The sequence below is a fragment of the Cherax quadricarinatus genome, chromosome 71 (genome assembly GCF_038502225.1).
Source record: "Cherax quadricarinatus isolate ZL_2023a chromosome 71, ASM3850222v1, whole genome shotgun sequence".
Classification (NCBI taxonomy): Eukaryota; Metazoa; Arthropoda; class Malacostraca; order Decapoda; family Parastacidae; genus Cherax; species Cherax quadricarinatus.
In genome coordinates, this window is record NC_091362.1 from 4,085,498 (window position 1) to 4,111,408 (window position 25,911).

General features: G+C 40.3%; 1 protein-coding gene across 1 annotated transcript in view; it reads right to left on the bottom strand.

The window, feature by feature from the left end:
* Positions 1 to 25,911, bottom strand: part of CARPA (Carbonic anhydrase-related protein A) — a 608,382-nt gene that overhangs the window by 151,512 nt on the left and 430,959 nt on the right. Inside the window, exon 3 of the mRNA XM_070099973.1 lies at positions 5,710 to 5,846. Coding sequence (XP_069956074.1) covers positions 5,710 to 5,846 — 137 coding nt within the window. The remainder of the gene's footprint in view (positions 1 to 5,709; positions 5,847 to 25,911) is intronic.

A 25,911-nucleotide genomic window follows, 5' to 3' on the forward strand; every position in this document is an offset into this window, starting at 1 on the left:
CAGAGGAGACAGAAGGGACTCCAGAAAGACGGAGAGGTGGGGCACACCACCAAGTGCTGGACACAGTGCACACAACCGAGGAAGAAGTGAAGAGGCTTCTGAGTGAGCTAGATACCTCAAAGGCAATGGGGCCAGATAACATCTCCCCATGGGTATTGAGAGAGGGAGCAGAGGCGCTATGTGTACCCCTAACAACAATATTCAATACATCTATCGAAACAGGGAGATTGCCTGAGGCATGGAAGACAGCAAATGTAGTCCCAATCTTTAAAAAAGGAGACAGACATGAAGCATTAAACTACAGACCAGTGTCACTGACATGTATAGTATGCAAAATCATGGAGAAGATTATCAGGAGAAGAGTGGTGGAACACCTAGAAAGGAATGATCTCATCAACAGCAGCCAGCATGGTTTCAGGGACGGGAAATCCTGTGTCACAAACCTACTGGAGTTCTATGACATGGTGACAGCAGTAAGACAAGAGAGAGAGGGGTGGGTGGATTGCATTTTCTTGGACTGCAAGAAGGCGTTTGACACAGTTCCACACAAGAGATTGGTGCAAAAACTGGAGGACCAAGCAGGGATAACAGGGAAGGCACTACAATGGATCAGGGAATACTTGTCAGGAAGACAGCAGCGAGTCATGGTACGTGGCGAGGTGTCAGAGTGGGCACCTGTGACCAGCGGGGTCCCGCAGGGGTCAGTCCTAGGACCAGTGCTGTTTCTGGTATTTGTGAACGACATGACGGAAGGAATAGACTCTGAGGTGTCCCTGTTTGCAGATGACGTGAAGTTGATGAGAAGAATAAACTCGATCGAAGACCAGGCAGAACTACAAAGGGAGCTGGACAGGCTGCAGACCTGGTCCAGCAATTGGCTCCTGGAGTTCAATCCCACCAAGTGCAAAGTCATGAAGATTGGGGAAGGGCAAAGAAGGCCGCAGACGGAGTACAGTCTAGGGGGTCAGAGACTACAAACCTCACTCAAGGAAAAAGATCTTGGGGTTTGTATAACACCAGGCACATCTCCTGAAGCGCACATCAACCAAATAACTGCTGCAGCATATGGGCGCCTAGCAAACCTCAGAACAGCATTCCGACATCTTAATAAGGAATCGTTCAGGACCCTGTACACCGTATACGTTAGGCCCATATTGGAGTATGCGGCACCAGTTTGGAACCCACACCTAGCCAAGCACGTAAAGAAACTAGAGAAAGTGCAAAGGTTTGCAACAGGACTAGTCCCAGAGCTAAGAGGTATGTCCTACGAGGAGAGGTTAAGGGAAATCAACCTGACGACACTGGAGGACAGGAGAGATAGGGGGGACATGATAACGACATACAAAATACTGAGAGGAATTGACAAGGTGGACAAAGACAGGATGTTCCAGAGATTGGACACAGTAACAAGGGGACACAGTTGGAAGGTGAAGACACAGATGAATCACAGGGATGTTAGGAAGTATTTCTTCAGCCACAGAGTAGTCAGTAAGTGGAATAGTTTGGGAAGCGATGTAGTGGAGGCAGGATCCATACATAGCTTTAAGCAGAGGTATGATAAAGCTCACGGCTCAGGGAGAGTGACCTAGTAGCGATCAGTGAAGAGGCGGGGCCAGGAGCTCGGACTCGACCCCCGCAACCTCAACTAGGTGAGTACAACTAGGTGAGTACACACACACACACACACACACACACACACACACACACACACACACACACACACACACACACACACGCACACACACACACACACACACACACACACACACACACACACACACACACACACACACACACACACACACACACTATATATATATATATATATATATATATATATATATATATATATATATATATATATATATATATATATATATATATATATATGCTTTACAAGGTAAACTTTAACCGGAATAAGATTTTTACGTTGTGTGTTCATATTTAGGAGCTTATTTGCTGAGCTGTTAAACATCGCCACAAATGAATTACAAAGGCAGGTGTTGGCAGAGATTATAGAGCGACTCGACGCAGCTCAGACCTTGTAAACACTGCCTGTATTTACCTTCTTCAGGCAGTGTTGCCGCTGCTCGGCGTCTGAATGCACAGGGAATACCCTTCAGCAGGGAAGAGGATAGAGGAGATGGGGGACTAGACGCTGGTGACGGGCTCCTGATCAAAGGATTAGAATATATCCCTACCCTTCTATGGATCTAATCCTATTACAACCCTTTCTACAATTCCTAGTTGGACCCTACCATTTACGCTCTTCCCAAGAATACTACTACTACTAATAATAATAATTATTATTAAATTAATAATAATAATAATAATAATAATAATAATAATAATCATAATTTTAACAATAATAATAATTATGTATTCTTAAAAAGTCACAATATAGCAGCAGCAGTAATTGAATGACGATGAGCAACAATGACTTCTATACTTCTATGACAAATATATGTATATATATATATATATATATATATATATATATATATATACATAATTGATTACAATTATATTCTTGAGCTGAGCCCTAGTTATTTATCAGCATTAGGGAAGATACGCTGTGGAGGTTTGAGTCATAGTGGAATAAACGATCACAGTACAGCAGCGCCATCATGCGAAATAGATTATGCAAATCTTGATGAATCTTAACGACAGTGAAAATCTAAAAGGCACCATTTATCAACATTAAGGAAGACGTTCTCTCGGGAACCTGTGGTGGTAGTGTCGCTCAGCCGGATGAGTGAGTGATCGCTAGACCGGATGCGAGAAATCAGCAGCCGGCTGACTGAAGTCAGGAGCCGAATGAGTAATAGCAGCCGGGTGCGTGACAAATTTCCATCCAGTTGAGAAAGATCATAGTTAAAGTAAGAGACTTCGAAAATTAATCACTAATGGTCTACTGGAAAGATGGATGAACGTGGAATTTTATAGTGCATAATTGTTCTCAGCTGATATTGACCTTCCGAGGTTTCTAGACTGATAATTTCAAGGAGAGAACCCTCTAAAAAACCATACCCCCGGCCGGGATTGAACCCGCGGTCATAGAGTCTTAAAACTCCAGCCCGTCGCGTTAGCCACTAGACCAGCTAGCCACAATAAGATTCATCCAACTAGGTATATTTCTACACCATAGGAAGGTTAGCACAGGCACCTTTGTGACCACAAATGCAAGTTTTTACAGACGAATCTCCAGCTAGCGTGGCCGTGACGAACTCTAGCTCAAGTCCCTTCACTGCCGTCAACATGACTCAAGAAATCGTAATGGTTTGTTTGCAATCGTGTCATTACGATTTCTTGAGTAATGAGAACCCTCTCTTTCCTGAGGAAACTGAGAACCCCAGAAAGGCTTCCCAGGTGGTAGCCGATCACAACCACTGTGAAATAATAGCGAAATTCCAAGCGATTTCGTGACTTCACACATTATCTAGGAACTATTAAAAACAAAACATCAACAGAAAGGCATATAAAGGGGCAAGACTACGTCTCACAATCACGTCACCACAAAAAAATTACACCTCAGAGTAGCGTGACAACACCCGACTCTGTGAAACACACCTGATGCTCTACCCAAGCATTAAGATTTTTTACTTGTCTAATGTATCATTAAATTTTTCCCAAATTTTATTAATTAAAATGAATCCAATTTATATAAACCAAAAGAAATATTCATATTTTCAAAACTGCTGTTTATGAAACATGATTCTATTATATTCCTGTCGACCATGGACTTGCTTGATACAACTTTCTCAGTCTTATGAAAATCAACTGGATGATTAAAATCTCTCACATGAATAAATAGAGCTTTAGAATCTTGTCCAGTTCTAATGCTATATTTATGTCGTTTTAATCTTAGTTCAAGACTTTTACCAGTTTGACCGTAATAAACTTTACCGCATATTTTACAAGGAATCTTAGACACATCCGTCATCATTTTGATGGGAATTTTTTTATAAATTTTTTTTTACTGTATCAAGATTTTTAAATACAACTTTAATATTAAAAGTTCTAAGAAGAGAAGGCATATCAACCAAGTTTTCATGGTAAGGGAGAACCAACATATGCAACATAGCAAAAGAAATTTACCTTCTCGTCCTCTTTTGAAAACTAAACTGTGACGGTAGCACAGTGCAGTGAAGGCTTCACTGAACAAAAGTTTTCATATCTGCTTCAAAAATCTTCACAGCCTCAGCTTTATCTATGTCACAATAACGTGTCGCAGCTTCACAACTAGTGAGCGCATGAGCTGATAGCAGCTGTGAAACTATGTATTCTTATCATGAGAAACTGTATTTCTACTCATGGTAGCGACAAAGATTACTCATACCCTGATGCTCAGTTTAATTTTTACTGTTAAGATATTTCACAAGATTCGCAACAAGGCTTTTTGCACTACCCTTGCTTGGCCAATGAACTGCCCAAAGACCGTCATAAACATTTATGACAATGGCATCAGGCCGCCCTGCTGATTTAGCAATTCGAATATCTCTCATCTTTTAGTCAGACACTGAAGTTGCAGCGGGTACTAGTTCACAGCTCATTTTATTCTTTACATTAATATCATAAGAGCTGATGAGATAGACCAGGAGACCTGGAGAACAAGAAAACACTAATATGTTATCGTATTTCATCAAAAGACTTTCTTCCAACATTCTTTACTACCATGGGATAAATAACATCCGTACATCTCACTTGAAGTTTACGTTAGGTTAGGTACAGTTCGTAAGGGTAAAGGACAAGCATTTTCTGACGCAAGTCTTAGTCATAAGATGACCCGTAGCTGGAGCTTATGGTCGTATGACCGAGGCTTTCAACTGGCTTACAGGTCAACCCCTTTAAAATAGTTATATTCATTCACTTGAAGTCCAGATCTTTTATCACTGCCATTGTCCTTTGAAATCTTATCGAATGCTGAATCATTCATTATATCTGGTGTCACCTCCATTAGCTTGTTTTATTCTCCTAGAAGTGAATCTCTTGACAGAAGCCACGTACTGTAAGCAAATCACTGACAATACCTTATAATCCTACCTGACGTTGGTTTATCCAGGCAACCTTTTTACTAGAAACTTTAAAAATCGACATTTTGAGGGAGAACTTGGTTCCTCGGCTTGCTTGTCAAGGGTTATGTGGGTTATGTTCAAGTGATCATGCCTCCCCACGGAACAGACATTGCCATTTATAATTCAGTAATTTAACAGTCGAGCGACATGGACGTGAAAGAGTTCAGAAGTGTTTGTTTCGTCAGAGCGAATAAATATCCGTTTGCTGGAAATAGTTATTTCTTATATAGTTCTTCGTATAAGAGAACAAATATGCTTTTTTCCTACGAGTAAGAAAAAATGTTAAGTAAAAGGACACAAATACACCTAATGTGACAATTTATTGTAGCAACGTTTCACTCTCCAGGAGATTTGTCAAGCCGTTGCCATTTACCATTGACCATTCAGTTGTTGGAGAGCGAAACGTTGCCACAGTAAAATGTCTCATTAGTTGCAGTTGTGTCCTTGTACTTAACATATTGTTGATAATTCTACCCACATTATTACGAGTATGAAAAGTCAATCACAAATAACTGTTGTACGGAGCAAACAATTCTAGATATAATTCGAAAGTAGGCATACACACATGACTACCTGGTGTGTGATGTGTGTATGTAAGTGGGGGGGGAAGAGTGGATCGTACACACGTACATACCTTGTGCTTGTCGATGTGTATGTGTCTAAGGTGGGGGTCGTATACAAGTTTATCCGGCTCGATGTTTATAGGTGACTGCCGACGACCTCTCTCACACATGTTCCAGTTAGGGTTGATGAGGCCCCAGAAATCAGGACCTGAGGGAGGAAAATAAAGTTACAAGAGCGCTGGAGGGTTTAAAAAGTTGCTGAAAATTGTGTATTGTCTACAAGTGTTACAGAACAAGCCTTATTGGAACAAGTTTTTCGCTCTGTTTAAAACTACCAAATCACATCTGTCTTGAAAACGCTCTGCAAAACGCAAAACGTTGTCCCAATAACAGTTGTCCAGCAACTTGTGTGTTTGTCTTTGTTCTTGTAGACAACCCGCCATTTCATTCCCATATAGAGATGGCAAAAGTCTGTAGCCAATACACGAACACATTCTTCCGATACAGTGCAATTTAGAACGTACTGAAGCTTGTGTATAATAGTAGCACAACAGTTTATCCTAAGCTTCAACACCTGTAGTAATCTACGGATTTATCCCGCCCAAATTTGGGTTATGCAGGTAAGAAAATATTTCACGTCAATGCAGAGATGGCGGAGGCTTCCGTCTCGCCAAATTTTGGTAGAATTTATTTTATACTTGTGTAGAAAATACCGGAGAAAATGCTATAAGGCCTTGGGATAAAATAGTTAGGGGGTTATTCAGTAGAGGAAGTAATGGAATCTCGACCCTCCGTTCACATATCGCGGCCACTTAGGGCGTTAGTCATTGCTAATACGATGTAGAAAAGACAAATGACTGAAACTTTACCAGACTCTTCAAAAAACTTCGTCAAGGTCAGGCCATGGACTGGAAAGTTTCAGCAAAAAAATATTACCTAAAAAGTTGTTGAGCTGTGTCCCAAATGTTGAAATACTGAAGGAAACATTCATGGACAGGCACAGAGCGTGAGTTTGCCTTAATCTATTGATAAGTGTTACTACACTTGGATGATCTTTCACACACACACACACACACACACACACACACACACACACACACACACATATATATATATATATATATATATATATATATATATATATATATATATATATATATATATATATATATATGTATATATATATATATATATATATATATATATATATATATATATATATATATATATATATATACATATATATGTATGTATATATATACACACACACACACACACACACACACACACACACATATATATATATATATATATATATATATATATATATATATATATATATATATATATATATATATATATATATATATATATATATATATATATATATATATATAATGTTATTAATCTTCTTCATATTATTATTATTATTAATTTCATGGGGGAAGCGCTAAATATGTAGATAATAAACAGCGCCTGGGGGATGGAAGACAGGTTTAATTTAAGGAAGGGGACTGTGGCACTTATTCCTTGGAACAAAAGCCTCTCGTCACTACTAAGGGATTTTCGTCCATAATTATAAGATATATTGAAACACCGGTGAGTGTCTGTCGTATTGTTTCTGTCATCCACAGTGTACACTGAATCTCCTACTGATATATAGATCCTCTAATGAATTTACAATTTACAATTTACCTGTTTACTGGACCGGCAATTTAATTTCAGCGCAGGTGTTTCCTGGTAAAGTCGGCAGTGCTCGTTAATTACCTCAGCTGGTGTAATTATCTTCTTAAATTACTCTTACTCTCATAATCTTGGAATTTATGTTATTAGTGATATTTGAATTTATTTGGTGTGGTGATGGTGGGTCTTACCACAGTGTGTGGTGATAGTGGCAGCTTCACCACACACTGCCCACTCACTGTGTGTGATGGTGGGTCTTAGCACAGTGTGTGGTGATAGTGGCAGCTTCACCACACACTGCCCACTCACTGTGTGTGATGGTGGGTCTTACCACAGTGTGTGGTGATAGTGGCAGCTTCACCACACACTGCCCACTCACTGTGTGTGATGGTGGGTCTTACCACAGTGTGTGGTGATAGTGGTAGCTTCACCACACACTGCCCACTCACTGTGTGTGATGGTGGGTCTTAGCACAGTGTGTGGTGATAGTGGTAGCTTCACCACACACTGCCCACTCACTGTGTGTGATGATGGGTCTTACCACAGTATGTGGTGATAGTGGTAGCTTCACCACACACTGCCCACTCACTGTGTGTGATGATGGGTTTTACCAAACTCTGTGGTAGGAACTTCACCACACAGTGTGAGTTTTTAGTGGGAACTTCACCCACAGTGTGTATTAATAGTGGGAATTCACCACACACTGCAGGTCTTAATACCTGCTCTCACCGCACGCTATTAACACCCAATATTTTTCTAACAATCACCCAAAGGCTGAAAGGAAAAAGAGGCACCCATGGTCGATGATATAATACGGAGTAAATGAAAGGATAGTGGGAAAAAATGTATCATGTCGTGAATAGCACAGGAGATAGATGCTTCTCCCTTCTCGACCCTCCACCTCCCGCCTGATTAATGCTCACCAAATGTCAAACTAACGAAAAATTCCTAATTAGCAAAGTTCTCCCCTTTGCAAAATTAATCGCCGTTGGTAAATTGTTTTCCGCGTAGATTTGTGCCATAAACTACAGTGTTGGGTTGGAAGAGTGTTCTTCCCATCCTTCCCCTCCCCCTTGCTTGAACCACCTGCCTCGAACCACCTGCCTTAAAACACGTGCCTTAAAACACCTGCTTTAAACAAAATGCCTTAATCAAGTTTCCCTAAACGACCTTCCCTTCGTCCCTTTACGTAAATCACTTGCTCTAAATTACATCCTCTAAACCACTTTGCCTAAAACACCTCCCCTGGAACACCTTCCCTATACCTCCACTTTAAATCACCTCCCTTAAACATCCTCTCAAAAGCTATCTTCCCAACATTACCTCCTCTATGCACTATGCATTAAAAACCTCCTATAAACCACCTCTCATAAACTCCATTTCTTTAACCATCTCCCCTTAATCACTTCCCATAAATCTCCTACCCTAAACTATCTACCCTAAAACCCCCTTCCCCTAAATCACCTCTCATAAATCACATCCCATAAATCTCCTACCTTAAACCATCTACCCCAAAACCACCCATAAATCACCTCCAATGGGCCACCTCCCATAAATCTCATCCATTAAATCGTCTCTCCTAAACCCCCTTCCCTAAATCCTTTCTCTTCCTTGTCGGGCCGGGACTCTCCTGGCGAACCTGACTACCTACCTACCTACCTACCTACCTACCTACCTACCTACCTACCTATATTCCTCTCCAGCTGTGTGAGTCCAGATTGACATATTTCATTACTGTATGATCGACAAGTGACCAGTAGTTAAATAATTAGTGGTCGCCTCACAGCCAGACAAACACAGGTTCATTTACCAGGCTCGGCGAGACGTATAACGGATTTCCTAATATGTGTTGTCCCTGATCGCCTAAAGAAAATAGATAGCATCCTAGAGGGTGATAGCGCAGCTTAGAACTGTGTCAACTTGCATTTCTATAGCCACAAAATTAACCTTGTAAATAGACATTGTGCGGGACTGAATGAAGAAAACATTGTGTGACTGAATACAATAGCTAAACATTGTGTGTGACTGAATACAATAGCTAAACATTGTGTGTGACTGAATACAATAGCTAAACATTGTGTGTGACTGAATACAATAGCTAAACATTGTGTGTGACTGAATACAATAGCTAAACATTGTGTGTGACTGAATACAATAGCTAAACATTGTGTGTGACTGAATACAATAGCTAAACATTGTGTGTGACTGAATACAATAGCTAAACATTGTGTGTGACTGAATACAATAGCTAAACATTGTGCGTGACTGAATACAATAGCTAAACATTGTGTGTGACTGAATACAATAGCTAAACATTGTGTGTGACTGAATACAATAGCTAAACATTGTGTGTGACTGAATACAATAGCTAAACATTGTGTGTGACTGAATACAATAGCTAAACATTGTGTGTGACTGAATACAATAGCTAAACATTGTGTGTAATAGAATACAATATTAAAACAATTGTAATTTTGTTTACACATCGTAAATATCGCTTGAAACAAGATAACTGAAAAATGACGATGTTCCTATATTTAATTTAACTTGTAAGCTCAGAATACACCTAAATGTTGTGGTGTCGATAGAAGTTAGAAAGAGCCGCAGGTTGCAGAAGAAGCTTTCATTGAGACATTTCGCTCTGTCTAGAGCTTCATCAGGTCTTGAATTTATCGAGCTCTACATAGAAAGAAACGTATGTAATAGTAAGAGCTTAATCTGCCAAGTGTTTATTTCACTTTACAGCTCAAGGTGAGAGTGAATAGTCATGCTGGTTTGCACTTCTATACACAAATAACCCGCACATAAAAGAGAGAAGCTTACGACGACGTTTCGGTCCGACTTGGACCATTGACAAAGTCACACTAACAGAGGTGGAGCAGGACGGCTATATATAGGCAGGAAGAGGTTGAGGTAGTGGTAGTAGTAGTAGTAGTAGTAGTACAAGAATTGTATATAATACCGACAGGATGAAATGACACATGCACAACACCCGGGCATCCCCCAACTTCTAGTTGGGGATCATGATGTTTCCTAGGCTGACTTGTTCTCTGGAATGCCTGTCTTTCTAGCATGGGAAGTAAGTCACGGAACGGGTGGGGATTAAACATTTGGCGAGTGAATCCTTAAAACTCACGGGCCAGTGCGATAACCACTCGGCCAAGCTGGCTCTATTAAGAATCAACAGTGAATGGGAAGCATTAAGTAGCTTCTACCTCACTGTAGCAGCACTTGATAATTTTGATCAGACGAGCTGCCAGGATTGATATTCGTTCGGTTTAACCAATCAGCGAAGTTACGAAGCAGCAACGAGGCAATTAAACGATATCGTCTTTACGAGGTACTTCAGAAGGGTTTGAGATTTCTCTCTCTTTCCAGCCATTAAATAGTCTTCACGAGGGAGGGAGGCTGCACCACCCGCCCTCCTGTTTAAGACTCTCTCGCTGACACAACATCGTATGAATAGCGCAATTTCGATTTTTTTGGGGTATTCTTGTGAGTAGTGTAATTTTTTTGGCCTTCTTACTGGTACTGTTGGTGAGGCAGGATGTGGCACTGCTGGTGAGGCAGCATGTGTGGCACTGTTGGTGAGACAGCGTGTGGCACTGTTGGTGAGGCTAGGACTGTGGCACTGTTGGTGAAGCAGTGTGTGGCACTGTTGGTGAGGCAGTATGTATGGTACTGTTGGTGAGGTAGTGTATGGCACTGTTGGTGAGGCAGTGTATGGCACTGTTGGTGAGGCAGTGTGTAGCACTGCTGGTGAGGCAGTGTGTGGCACTGTTGGCGGGGCAGTATATGGCACTGTTGGTGAGGCAGCGTGTGGCACTGTTGGTGAGGCAGTGTGTGGACACTATTGGTAATTCAGCGTGACACTGTTGGTGAAGCAAGGTGTGTGGCACTGTTGATGAGGCAGTATGTGGCACTGTTGGTGAGGCAGTGTGTGTGTGACACTGTTGGTGAGGTAGCGTGTGGCACTATGGGTGAGGCAGTGTGTGGCACTGTTGGCGGGGCAGTATATGGCACTGTTGGTGAGGTAGTGTGTGGCACTGTTGGTGAGGCAGTGTGTGGCACTGTTGCTGATGCAGTGTGTGACACTGTTGGTGAGGCAGTATGTGGCACTGTTGCTGATGCAGTGTGTGGCACTGTTGGTGAGGCAGTATGTGTGTGGCACTGTTGATGAGGCAGTGTGTGGCACTGGTGAGGTTAAGTGTGTGGCACTTATGGTAAGACAGTGTGTAGCACTGTTGCTGAGGCAGTGTGTGTAACACTGTTGCTGAGGCTAGGTGTGTGGCACTGCTGGTGAGGCAGTGTGTGGCATTGCTGGTGAGGCAGTGTGTGGCATTGTTGGTGAGGCAGTGTGTGGCACTGTTGTAGTTCCAGTGTGTGTGGCACTATCTGTGATTCCGTGTGTGTGGAACTGTTCGTGAGACTGGGTGTGTAGCACTGCAAGAGAGGCAGGATTAGTGTGGTACTGTTGGTAAGGCAGTGTGTGGCACTATTGGTGAGCCAGTGTTTAGCAATGTTGGTGAGGCAGGGTGTGAAGCACTGCTGGTGAGGCATTGTTGGTGAAGCAATATGTGGCACTGTTGGTGAGACAGGGTGTGGCACTGTTGGTAAGGCACCGTTGGTGAGGTAATGTGTAGCACTGTTGGTGAAGCAGGGTGTCAAACACTTGTTGAGTCAGTGCATGGCACTGTTGTTGAGTCAGTGTATGGCACTGTTGCTGAATCAGTGTGTGGCACTGCTGCTGAGGCAGTCTGTGGAACTGTGGTTGAGGTGTGTGTGGCACTGATGGTGAGGCAGTGTGTGTGTGGTACTGTTGGTGAGGTAGTGTGTGGCACTACTGGTGAGGCAGTGTGTGTGTGTGTGTGTGTATCTTGATCAGTGGAGTGAAGAAGAGTCGTGTGGTTCAGTATGTATACGATTTTTTTGTGAGTGGGGAGACAACGTTTCGCTCTCTATGAAGCATGATGAACCTGTATACGTAATAGTGTGCGAGGGCACGCATGATATGACTTGTTAGGAATTGTTATGGATTGGTGATATAATTTCAGTGATAGTCACAGTAGATATGGGCTATTGATGACAGCAGAGATGATAATGATGACTGCAGTGATAATAATGATGACTGCAGTGATGAATGATGACAGCGGTGATCATAATGATGACAGAACCGCTGATCTGACAGTTGTGATGACGGACTAGGCTGTTGTGTTTATGTGGGCCAGAGGGTGGCCAACAGCAACAGAGCCAGGCCAGACAGCAAGGCTAGAGAAAACTCTCGAAATCGTCCACAAGTCCCAGGCATACTGTAGTCACTATAGAACTGATGAGGCCTTTAATAAATGTACTGAACTGTCTTCAAGTAAGTGGAGAAAAATTCTTCCTCCGTAAGCCATGCGAGTTGTAAGAGGCGACTAAAATTCAGGAGCAAGAGGCTAGTAATCCCTTCTCCTGTATAAATTACTAAATATTGCATTTTTTCTTTTTTTTTGGGGTCACCCTGGCTTGGTGGGAAACAGGCGTTGTGTTAAAAAAAACTGTGCCAAAGGGTTCTCATACACAGTTGTCGGTATCACCAAACCATATGCAAGCTGAAGCTTTGGAATTACCAGAAAGTGCATAATGTCGGTGGAATATTGTTAGGTATAAAGCCACTCGCTATAAAACAAATAGTTGAATGTATCTACGACAGCTGCATACACCACCAGTGGCGTTGATATGCAGGCGAGTTACGCACATATCAACGCCCTCCAAGTGGTGAGAATTTTATCATTACTGCTTGATATAAATGCAAAACTCGAGGGGGTGTGTACGTTTGGTTCAACACTGTGAAATTTGTGACGATATTGGGACTGGGGTTGGTGTGAAGGGGTGACCACAGAGCCTTCACTCATCCACACCCCTCTGATTACCTCCTCCTCCTCCTCCTCCTCCTCCTCCTCCTCCTCCTCCTCCTCCTCCTCCTCCTCCTCTCCTCCTCCTCCTCCTCTTAATCCTCTTCCACGTTTGCTCTTCTCTTCCCTCTTCCCCTACGTTTAGTCTTCTCTCTTCCTCTTCCTTTCCTTTGAGTCTTCACCCCTTACTTGGTCTTCTCTACTCCAAGGTGTTGTTGCCATATTGTTTGTGTTATCTGTTGCATGTGATTTCTAACTATTTTTAATTTAAATTTTATAGTCTCTCTCTCTCTCTTTCTCTCTCTCTCTCTCTCTCTCTCTCTCTCTCTCTCTCTCTCTCTCTCTCTCTCTCTCTCTCTCTCTCTCTCTCTCTCTCTCTCTCTCTCTCTCTCTCTCTCAATATCTCTCAATATCTCTCATATATCTTTCTCCTATCTCTTTTTCCTCATCTACTTTCATCTATTTCTTACTCTTCATATGTCTTTGTTTCTATTTTTTTCTCCTTTTATTTCTCTTCATCTGTCTTTATTTTTGCCTGTCCCAGCCTCTGCGGCTGAAAGAGGCAACACCAGCGCCACCATCTGCACCACTAATCTCCTGAGTCGTGGTTGTCTCTCCACAAAACACAAAACACACGTAGCAGCACTCAGAGGGAAAAACAAAATGGTTCTCGAGGAGATAAATCAAAAGCTCGTATATATCGGGTCTGAGTCAGACCCCAGCGGGGAATGACGCAGCTTTGGTCTGGCGTAAGACCTCCTGCTACTCCTGTTTCTCCTCCTCCTCCTTCTCTTACTACTACTACTCCTGCGCCTCCTCCTGCTCCTGCTTCTCCTCCTCTTCCTAGTAGTTTCCGAATATTGATTTCCAGTCCCCTGGCAGCAGGCGTCTTGTCTCGCTGATGCTTATTTGATTCCTCTCGTTCAAACGTGTTTCCATGTGATTCGACTCATGAATTTTCCCAGCAGGAAAGACTGGGATGCTGCTACACGAGGCTCATGAATATAAACACTCAAAACAGCGAATCTCACGCAAATGAGATTTTCATTAAGGCTTTTCCTCGGTTTTATTCAACTACAAGCAATTTTAGCAAAACAAAATGTCCAATCAGAAAGAGCATCGATCAAAATCTTTCTTTTTTTTTTTTTTGTGGTGACACAGGAAGGAAAAGGGGAAGAAAAATGTTAGTAATATTTCATCTTAGTTCCATCTGTTTGGAGTGATGATGGATCATTGCTAATATTTTTCCCCCCTTTTCGTTTTCTGTTTTACCAGAAAAAGAGATGGGGACTTAAGTATGGGGTAGAGGAGGGGCTGTGTGGGTATGGAACACCATCAGTCTTGTGTTGTCGTGTGAACCAACACAGCGTAACCCGTGTCACTGTCGCACAGAAACGTGAGTTACAAGGTTTCAAGTGAAGATACAGAGTCGCTGTTATTGCTTCTGTCAGTCTGTCTGCCTTTCTGTTTGTCTTTGTCTCTTTGTCTGTCTCTGTTTCTCTCTGTTCTTGTTCTGTCTCTGTTTCCATTTCTCTCCCTCTCTCTCTCTTTCTCTGTCTGTCTGTATGTCTGTCTGTCTGTATGTCTGTCTGTATGTCTGTCTGTCTGTCTGTCTGTCTGTCTGTGTCTCTCTCCTTTGCTGTCAGTGTAAACTCAGCATCGCGCCTTGCTGTTCTCTTAGCTATGCCGCCTACAGTTGCTTTCTGGATGTGTCACGTGCCTTACTCACTGTGTTTATCGAATGATGCCGGATATTCTCGTCACCCCATCTCATCTCTGGATGCTTACAATGTGTCTCGAGAGAAATACTAGTGATGTTGGAGGTGCCAAGAACGAAAGTACGCGTGAAACACTGACGCATTTCAAGAAAAATGAGGTTTTAGACATGCTTCGATGTGTTACACGTGATGCAAACTGCATTCTCCTTTGGTCTCAGAGATTCAACTATTCTTACATTAGAAATAATGAAAAAAGACAAGAAAAACAAGATTTTGTGAGAAGAGTAATCCAGATTATGACCAGTTGAAAATAATGAGAAATAGGTTAATACGGCTAAATATAACTAAAAATTTATTGAACGTGTGGATTTAGGAAAAAAAAAGATAGGTGCCAACTTAGTGCTCAGACAGTAGGGCAGAAAGCCATATCATAATATGAAACTGCGTGTGAGAAATATGGAAAGCCTTCGTAACTGTGTGAGTTTAGTGCAGGATGATTTGAGCAGTTTAAATCCCGTAATCAGCTGCTGCATAACACAAAGTGGCAAGAGTCATCAGCTGATCACGTTGCCACTGGAAAATTTCCTTCTGAGCTTACTCAAATTATTTCTGAGAACGATTACAGTCCCGAGCAATTATTTACATTGGAAGAAAATTCTGCCAAGAACTAGTATTATCAAGCAAAAATGCATCTGGGTTCAAGGCAGTGAAATAACGGTTCAATTTGCTTCTGTGCGTTAATGCACCAAGAGATTTCAGGCGCAAGCCTATGCTAATTTATCGCGTACCGACTGCACGGGCTTTAAGACGACAAATAGCAGTTTACTCCTCCAAATAGCAGTTTGCCTGCTACATGGCGCTCCAGCTAGGGAACATGGATGGCAGTAAAGATCTAACTGGTTACAAAGAATCTTGCTTTCAAGGCACTCCTGACCCTGGATAATTTCTACAGTCATCCTAAAATTTAATAGTTTATGGGCCTGAATGTGTAGGTTGCATTCCCGTTGTGTTTTCGCCATCAAGCACAACATGTCTAATATAAACACTGGATCGAAGAGTTATTAGTACACTTAAACATCACTACACATGCAAAATCATGGAAAAACTCATCTCAGCAATGGGTGACTGTTCAGAGGTTGACGTACCACTGTTTGGTACGCGTTGAACATTGTAGATGCACTTACACATGAAAAAGTGTTTAAGGATGAAGTGCCCCATTAAGCCATTAATTCAGTCTGGGGTAAAATAAGATAGAAAATAATGGATCAAATTCTCCCTTAGTAAGAAGTCATGTCCAGGGAACTCTGACTCTGGCAAAGAGACGGAGACCTGGGGGCTTAGAAAATAAGGAGGAAGAAGACATAAATGAACTCTTAGAACATGATGTAGAGGCAACTGCAGAACAATTCAGGAGGGAAAGAGAGGCAGATAACAGTAGAGATGAGATAGAATCTGTAAACAGTAAACATTAGAAAAAAAAATGTACACAGTATCTTGCTATTTGCAAAATTGCAGACTTTTTTACTGTGGTGGACCAGGACGTGTCTTGAAGCCTAATGTGAAGAGAAGTTTGAAGCAAGCAATGATGCCTTATCGTCAGCTGAATAAAATTCTTCTAGATAAAATGGTAAAATACACCAGTGATGAATTACTAAATACTTAAGCACTCCGATAAATCATCGTCTACTGACAACTCTGCATACACATCAGCAGAAGCACCACAACCATCCACATCAGTAGAATTATCACAATCATCCACATCAGCAGAATTATCACAATTATCCACATCAGCAGAATTATCACAATCATCCACAACAGCAGAATTGTCACAATCATCCACATCAGCAGGAGGACAACAACCATCCACATCAGAAGAAGAACCATAATCATCCATACCAATTGAAGGATCACAATCATCCAGCTCAGCACATTATGCCTACATGAACCCGCTCCACACATTTGCATATCAAGAAGGAACATCTGCCAGAGCATAAGCAATGATTCAGATATCTGTAGTGAGATTTAAGACTTTTTCTTAAAAAAAAAAAAAAAAAAAACTGGCGGCCTCGACACACACACACACACACACACACACACACACATATATATATATATATATATATATATATATATATATATATATATGTTTTCCTGCATTACAAGTGTTGCGTGTTTTGATTATTTATGTTCAGTCTCCGACTTGCTTGAACAGCTTAAATATTTAATGGTTGACAAAAAAAAAATGGTTATAACTATGACCATAATTTTTACAGGGATGGACCGCTAAGCCGGCGAAAGGCCTCAGTCAGATGACCAAAAGCTCCTGCGGCGGGTCATCATGTGAATAAGACCCGCGTCAGGAAACACTTGTCATGTTTCCTGACGAACCTTACCTAACCTAACATCATGGTTCCTGGGTAGTACTTCTTAAGTATCGTCTGGACGAAGGCAGATTTACTGTAATACAATAGGGAAAAAAATGGAATTTTTGGAATCTGTGCCATAACTACACAATGACTCATCTGATCGGCTTCAAATTTTCACCACTGGTGTGGTTTCCTGAACACAAGGATCACACTGCTATTAGGTGACATAAGTCTCGAAATATTAATTCTGTTGAATAAATAGTGAAATTGATTTTATATTCATCATCTAAAGAATAGTTATTCTTCCTAGCTTCAGAATGTCATTGACGAAATGATGATATTCCCATAACTTTTTAAGTCAGTATTAGTATAAATCTGAGAATTTACTGAAGTAGTTAAAAAGTTGGAATGAGTTCAATTACTGGAGAATGTGTTTTCTTATAGGTTTCAAACTTTTACCATTGGTAAGATTTGTTAAAACACTGCAGCTTATCCGTCACGTTGAACTGTGTAAATTTTAATTTGCCAGTTTTTTATTTAAATTATTTTTCATTTTTTAGCTAAAGAATGCCGCTTCTGATCAGCTTCAAACCCTAAATGCTGGTGCAACATAATAAAAAAAATTAATTGCCACTTTTATCAAATTTTAGCTTATTAAAAAAGAAAATCAAATATTTTTTCTCTCTGGTCTGTAAAAAAATATTAAATAGAATCTAAATTAAAAAAGAAAACTGGAAATAAATACAAATCCGCTGATTTATGTTTTTAATTTAAAGGAGGGAAGACATTCAAATTTTTTCGGAATATTTTCAGCAACATTTTTGTTTCCTTTCTCACAAATTTTCATTTATTTCTCGAGAACGACGCCTTATTAGAGTACCTTCAAATTTTATATTTCGTGTAATGTATCCTGGGCTAGATTCATGGGTCTCATTTGCATACATGGGTGTCCTATTTACAATGTTACATAGGTCATTCCCAAATTTTGTTTCCATGTGACTTGGGTTGTCAGGCTCTTATGATCTCTTTCAAAATATCGACAGTCAAGTATCATACTTAGAAAAAAGTTGGTACATTCAATAGAGTATACAGATGTCATTTTGACATTAATATTCTCGAAATAGTATAGAATTATTTTATCATAATGTAGTATTTTGCCTTGGTCCTTGTAAGGGGTCTCTTGATCTTAGGAACTGGGCTTATTCTTCCCCCTTGCTTGGGTCGAATTTGAATATCCCCGATTCCACAGGCGCTATGACCCCTACAGGATTAGCGCTTTCCTCTGATTAAAATATAACTATCATGAACGGCATCAATGTTCACAGGTTGATGTAGATACAATGTTTCATGGGTTTAAGCTGCGTAGGCACAAATTTTGTAGGTTTCTATCTTCTGGTCGACTTTAAACTATTAGTGCTGATGTGTTTTCCTCTAAGGAATCAATCTCTTGATATTATGTTGTGTAAGTTATTATGTGACTATTTTATTAATGAAACTGGTTTCTGTAGCAACATTATACCTCCTGCAGCTTGCACCATCGTAGCTCCTACATCCTTCAGCACATCTCCTGCCGGCTGCAGCATCATATCTCCTGCATCAAACAACACAGAATATCGTCGCCATTTGGACCAAATATCGCACAATGATGGACGACTTGACACGGAACATCCAGGCTTGTGTACCGTACGTTCAGAAATGTTATTGTCATGTGGAGCGGACAGGTTTATTGGAATAAAAAAACTGTTAATGCATCGGTATTATTATTATTATTATTATTATTATTTTCATTATTATTATTATTATTATTATTATTATTATTATTATTATTATTATTATTATTATTATTGAAAACGCCATACAGATATAGTCACAGAGCATCAGAAAATTTAAGCCTATCGACTGCACGAGGGTCATTAAGGCTGCAAGTCACATATTACCCAGCAGTCTAGAGTACTTTAATCTCTAAAGTAGGGATTAAAGCAAACTGTGAGTGCCATAAACTGATATAAACCTCATGGTGTATATCCCCTGAGAGACAAACTTCGCTTTACATAAACTCTGAGAGATGTAAACCTCTCACATATTTAAATCTCACTGAGTATATCTACAAATCTCCTCCACAATGACTCCTTCCCTTAACATTTTGTAACATTCTAAACCTGAAACTAACACACATACAGTACACACAATCCCTCTGCCCATAAATTTCTTATCACTGACATACCTCTAGTACCTCACTATGATTTTAAAGACATGGTACATGAACCTATCACTATATATACCCTGAAATTTATATACCTAGGAAAGAACAAGTCTTAGGGTCTTTAAGGAAAGCTTGTTTGGCACTTTAATGATCAAGAAACAATACCTACATTTCATCTATATTTTCCAAATTCCATATGGTTAATATAGCTTTTGGAATGTTTTCCTAATTTTTCATAGCCAGATTTTGTGTTGTAACTTTTATGTTCGCATATACTTTCTTTAAGGTTTCTTTGCCACTTTCTTCGTTATTTTAGTTAGCTTGTATAATCTTGAAAGGTTACTTTTACTTTCACTTATGCATAATTGGTTCTATAAATTCTCTTAATTTCCAATCTGTCAACTCTTGCATGATACAGTCTGTTAACTCTCTCATCATCCAGTCTGTTAACTCTCTCATCATCCAGTCTGTTAACTCTCTCATCATCCAGTCTGTTAACTCTCTCATCATCCAGTCTGTTAACTCTCTCATCATCCAGTGTGTTAACTCTCTCATCATCCAGTCTGTTAACTCTCTCATCATCCAGTCTGTTAACTCTCTCATCATCCAGTCTGTTAACTCTCTCATCATCCAGTCTGTTAACTCTCATCATCCAGTCTGTTAACTCTCTCATCATCCAGTCTGTTAACTCTCTCATCATCCAGTCTGTTAACTCTCTCATCATCCAGTCTGTTAACTCTCTCATCATCCAGTCTGTTAACTCTCTCATCATCCAGTCTGTTAACTCTCTCATCATCCAGTCTGTTAACTCTCTCATCATCCAGTCTGTTAACTCTCATCATCCAGTCTGTTAACTCTCTCATCATCCAGTCTGTTAACTCTCTCATCATCCAGTCTGTTAACTCTCTCATCATCCAGTCTGTTAACTCTCTCATCATCCAGTCTGTTAACTCTCTCATCATCCAGTCTGTTAACTCTCTCATCATCCAGTCTGTTAACTCTCTCATCATCCAGTCTGTTAACTCTCTCATCATCCAGCCTGTTAACTCTCTCATCATCCAGTCTGTTAACTCTCTCATCATCCAGTCTGTTAACTCTCTCATCATCCAGTCTGTTAACTCTCTCATCATCCAGTCTGTTAACTCTCTCATCATCCAGCCTGTTAACTCTCTCATCATCCAGTCTGTTAACTCTCTCATCATCCAGTCTGTTAACTCTCTCATCATCCAGTCTGTTAACTCTCTCATCATCCAGTCTGTTAACTCTCTCATCATCCAGTCTGTTAACTCTCTCATCATCCAGTCTGTAAACTTCGATTCGCCTTAAAAGTCTTAAGCAGAAGAACTAAATTAGTCACAGTGGGAACTTTCTGGAATTTTCATTACAAGACGATAAACTTTCGAAAGAATAGAAAATGGCAAACACTGTACAGAAGTTTATAATACAATAAGGTTTCAGGAAAAAAACTTTTAAATTAATATCATATAACAACAGCAATGATGTTGAAAGAGATATAGACAAGTAAGTCTTTAAAAAAAATAACACTTGTCTCAGTGAGAGCCATAAAAGTCGGAACTAGACTCAGGTTTCAATGAGCGAAAAGATGATTTTTTTCCTTAGAGGTTTCCTCTGTCCGTGTCCTTTATTATCGATTGTAAATAGTGGTAGGGAAAACTCACAAACTATAGGCCTCGCCTGTCATTACAATTATTATTGTCAAAATGATGATTAAACGAGGTAAATACCGAGGAAAGACATAGAGAATAAAAAGTTGGAAACCATCAGAGTTCGACATTAGATAAGCAAGATATATATTAAATATTGAACGTAATTTAATTAAGACTCAATTTCTTTTACAAATATCTCACAAAAAAACTTTTAGAGGCACTACAAAATTTAGGAGGAATAAAAGGCAGAGAAAGAGATTCTGAAAGAAAAATGGAAATGGCGATAAAAAAAAAATCCATATGGAGAATTATAACCAGCAGAATCACACTGGGATCAACGCATGCATGAAAAATGCTCTTTATTTTTGTATTTAATGTGACAGGAGAAATAAAAGGTATTTGAATGGTTTGCAGGTGATACCAAAATCTTAAAGTAAAGTAATGAGGGAGACTGTAAGTGTCTGTATATTATGATGGTAGGGAAGTAGATAATTATAATGATGTACAGAGCAGGATCTGCACATACACATATCTCGCACACGCATTTATACACACACACACACACACACACACACACACACACACACACACACACAAAAGGACGCCCACTAGTAAACCTCTCGTTCTGCTCCTATAAACCCCAGAGCTTATGCCTCACTGCCGTCTCACTCCTGCTTGTTTTTGCAATGACTCCCTCCAGTATTTCACGCTCCAAGTTCGTAAATTCCTCGTTTATGCTCTCAAACTTCCCTCCTCCCCGACCTGTTCTTGTCACTGCGGCCAAGGAGCCATCTCTTCTTACCTCCTTTTCTTAGCCAAAATGAATAGAAATGGTCTTTCCTATATGGAATCATATATTATATATTTAAGCTTGTTTTGCAAGAATAATATTTATATTTTTCTTCCTTTTCGTTTTCTTCATCATCTTCTTTTTATTATTATTATTATTATTACGATTATTATTAATAATATTATTACGTTTAATGATTTTATTTTTATAATACGATTATTATTATTAAGATTATTATTATTATTATTATTATTATTATTATTATTATTATTATTATTATTACGATTATTATTAATAATATTATTACGTTTAATGATTTTATTTTTATAATACGATTATTATTATTAAGATTATTATTATTATTATTATTATTATTATTATTATTATTATTATTATTATTATTATTATTATTATTATTGTTATTATTATTATTATTATTATTATTATTATTATTATTATTATTATTATTATTATTATTATTATTGCGTTCATGTGGAAGGACGAATCACCTAAGTACCAGAGAAATGAGTGGCACTTATTTGATCTGAGTAAGGAATGTGTACATCCCTTTCCTTGAAGGTCCACTTACTTAGTTTACCTCCACCAAAGTCATACGAAAATGTCGACTAGTGCTTAGTGTGTGTCTGACATGAGACTGTCCTTCCCATCCTCCTACTCTTTGTCACTATGTCACCCGGGCTAAGAACGTGTAATGTGTGACAGTGACACTGGGATGAAAACGTGTTAACAGTGTAATACTTGGAGTATATAGATTCGTAATACACTTAGAGCAAGACCCTCTTGCTAACCACAGAGTCATGTGCTTTCCCGCACTTGGGCCGCAGCTATGAGCCTTCTGTCTCGCTTCTTGATAGGCCTAGAGAAGGGCAGATGCGGTCAGACTGGGCTCTCCAAGTATTACCAATAATAACGATTCCGTACAACAATCCACAGTATTTTTCTCGCTACCATCTCCCTTACAAGAACCCCCACGATAAATGGTGGCAGCTTTGGGCACGTAATGTAAGGAAATATATTTTACCAAGACCGGTGGACATTCTGTGACCAGCGTAGACCTAAACCAGCCAAGCTACCAACCTGCAGCATAATATTTTTATTTCTACAAGTACATGTACAAGGTATACAGTCCTAGCTGACATCAATGACATACTACTATATAGAAAGCCGCTTGTTATGCAGAGTATTTCGGGCAAATTAGGTCAGTTTTGTCCCAGGATGCGACCCACACCAGTCGACTAACACCCATTTTACTGATGGGGAACATAGACTTCCGTTGTAAAGAAACACGCCCAGTGTTTCTACCCTCGCCGGGAATCGAACCCGGACCCTCGCCATGTGAAGTGGGAGCTTTAAGCACCAGGCCACAGGGCACGGGATCGCTACAAATGTTTACAGTTCTTCCTGGTGTGTATGCTTAGCGCATGCGGTTTTTGTGTGTGAATTTCCGAGGAGTAGATACAAGTTCCATGCAAATTAAACTAAACCAGGCTAAGCCAATTTGTTCCAGAGAGAGCCTAAGCATGCAACCCAGCCGTCTGCCCTGCTTCAATACATCTGTGTCATCGTTTGGAAGCAACTCCAGCCGTCTCAGTGTGAGCAGTGTCGAGGATTAAGTCAGCAAAAGCCAAGCCAGCAGAGAAAGAGAGAGAGAGAGAGAGAGAGAGAGAGAGAGAGAGAGAGAGAGAGAGAGAGAGAGAGAGAGAGAGAGAGAGAGAGAGGAGAGAGAACCTATTCCAGTTTCTCTTACGAACTACCGACTCCAGTGTGCTGTTCCACTCTATACTACCAGTTAATTGCGGGTCAGAGAGGAAGTCACCATCCTTGTGGAATATTTGTGGCATATTATCAGTGGATTCTAACGTAGACTCAGTGGGTCTCCGTCTCTTTGTGCTTTAAATGTTTTTATCGAATTTATATATTTTAGCAAAAACCCAATCTAGAAAACATAATCTAACCAAACCAAAACAAATTCTGGCCACAAAATAGAGCGAAACACCAACGTCAAAGACCTGGGAGTGATTATGTCGGAGGATCTCACCTTCAAGGACCATAACATTGTATCAATCGCATCTGCTAGAAAAATGACAGGATGGATAATGAGAACCTTCAAAACTAGGGAGGCCAAGCCCATGATGACACTCTTCAGGTCACTTGTTCTATCTAGGCTGGAATATTGCTGCACTCTAACAGCACCTTTCAAGGCAGGTGAAATTGCCGACCTAGAAAATGTACAGAGAACTTTCACGGCGCGCATAACGGAGATAAAACACCTCAATTACTGGGAGCGCTTGAGGTTTCTAAACCTGTATTCCCTGGAACGCAGGAGGGAGAGATACATGATTATATACACCTGGAAAATCCCTGAGGGACTAGTACCGAACTTGCACACGAAAATCACTCACTACGAAAGCAAAAGACTTGGCAGACGATGCACCATCCCCCCAATGAAAAGCAGGGGTGTCACTAGCACGTTAAGAGACCATACAATAAGTGTCAGGGGCCCGAGACTATTCAACTGCCTCCCAGCACACATAAGGGGGATTACCAACAGACCCCTGGCAGTCTTCAAGCTGGCACTGGACAAGCACCTAAAGTCAGTTCCTGATCAGCCGGGCTGTGGCTCGTACGTTGGTTTGCGTGCAGCCAGCAGCAACAGCCTGGTTGATCAGGCGCTGATCCACCAGGAGGCCTGGTCACAGACCGGGCCGCGGGGGCATTGACCCCCGAAACTCTCTCCAGGTAAACTCCAGGTAAACAAACATAAATAAAGTATAAGAAGTACGCAAGAAACCAAAGTTTACTTTAGAAAACGGGGACTCACCGAGCATAGTAAAAATATCTATACCAGATAATCACTGTTTAGAGCTCGTTTATCAGTCAACCATTTGACTGTCATAGCAACAGAGAAATGCCGTCAATATGACAACGGGCTGATGGTTCCCGTTTTCTCTTCGCATCAGAACTTTACATCCCCTTTGTTTTGAATTTCATTAATTGCCGTTGTGGTATGTTATAAATGGTTAATCTTTATTGACAGAGGGGAAATTTACCCTAACCTAAATAACGAACATAGAGAAATTTACTATAGACAGTTTGTGTGAGTAATGACGCTATGTTTTATACTAAATATGCATTATATAAAGCGGCGTTAATCGCAGTTCTTCACTGTACAGTATAATATATATTTATAAGAAAATATATACATAATGCATAATGGAACTCCTCACATATGCGAGAAATCGCTTAGAATTTAGGAGAACGCGTTGCCCACCCAAATTATTATAATTATTATAATTATGGGGGAGCACTAAACCCGTAGGATTATACAGTGCATGTGGGGGGGGGGGATGGAAGGTATTCAGGCTCAATTCAGGGAACTGGAGCACAGATCCAATTCCCTAGAACAGGAGTCCCTCACCACCGTCGAGGAACCTCCCTTGAGGGGAGATGCCCACCCAAAAGAAATAGAACGACGTACGTCAGATAATCACTGATTAAGACTGATTTTATCATACATATAATTGGCTACCTTACTAACAGGCGAAAACTATCTGTTATTAAGAGGATGGGACTGTTGTTTCAGGAAACGGGTTACAGTATCCAGTTGTACGTATATGGTATACAGTACCGATTAGATGAAGAATTAGACACATATGTAACATCTGGGAATCTTTATTTATGGACATTTCGCCATCCAGTGGTTTTATTAAACCAATACAAGGACACAATATAGTCAAGACTATGGTGCTCTTCACCAAATTCAAGGCTGAGGGACTGTTTACCTCATCTTCTGAAAAAAAAGATTTACATTCTTCACATTATATCCTTGTATAGTATTGATAAAGCCACTGGATGGCGACACGTCTACAAATAATGATACCCAGATAATACATTTGTGGCTAATTCTTCACAATATCCACGACCTTGA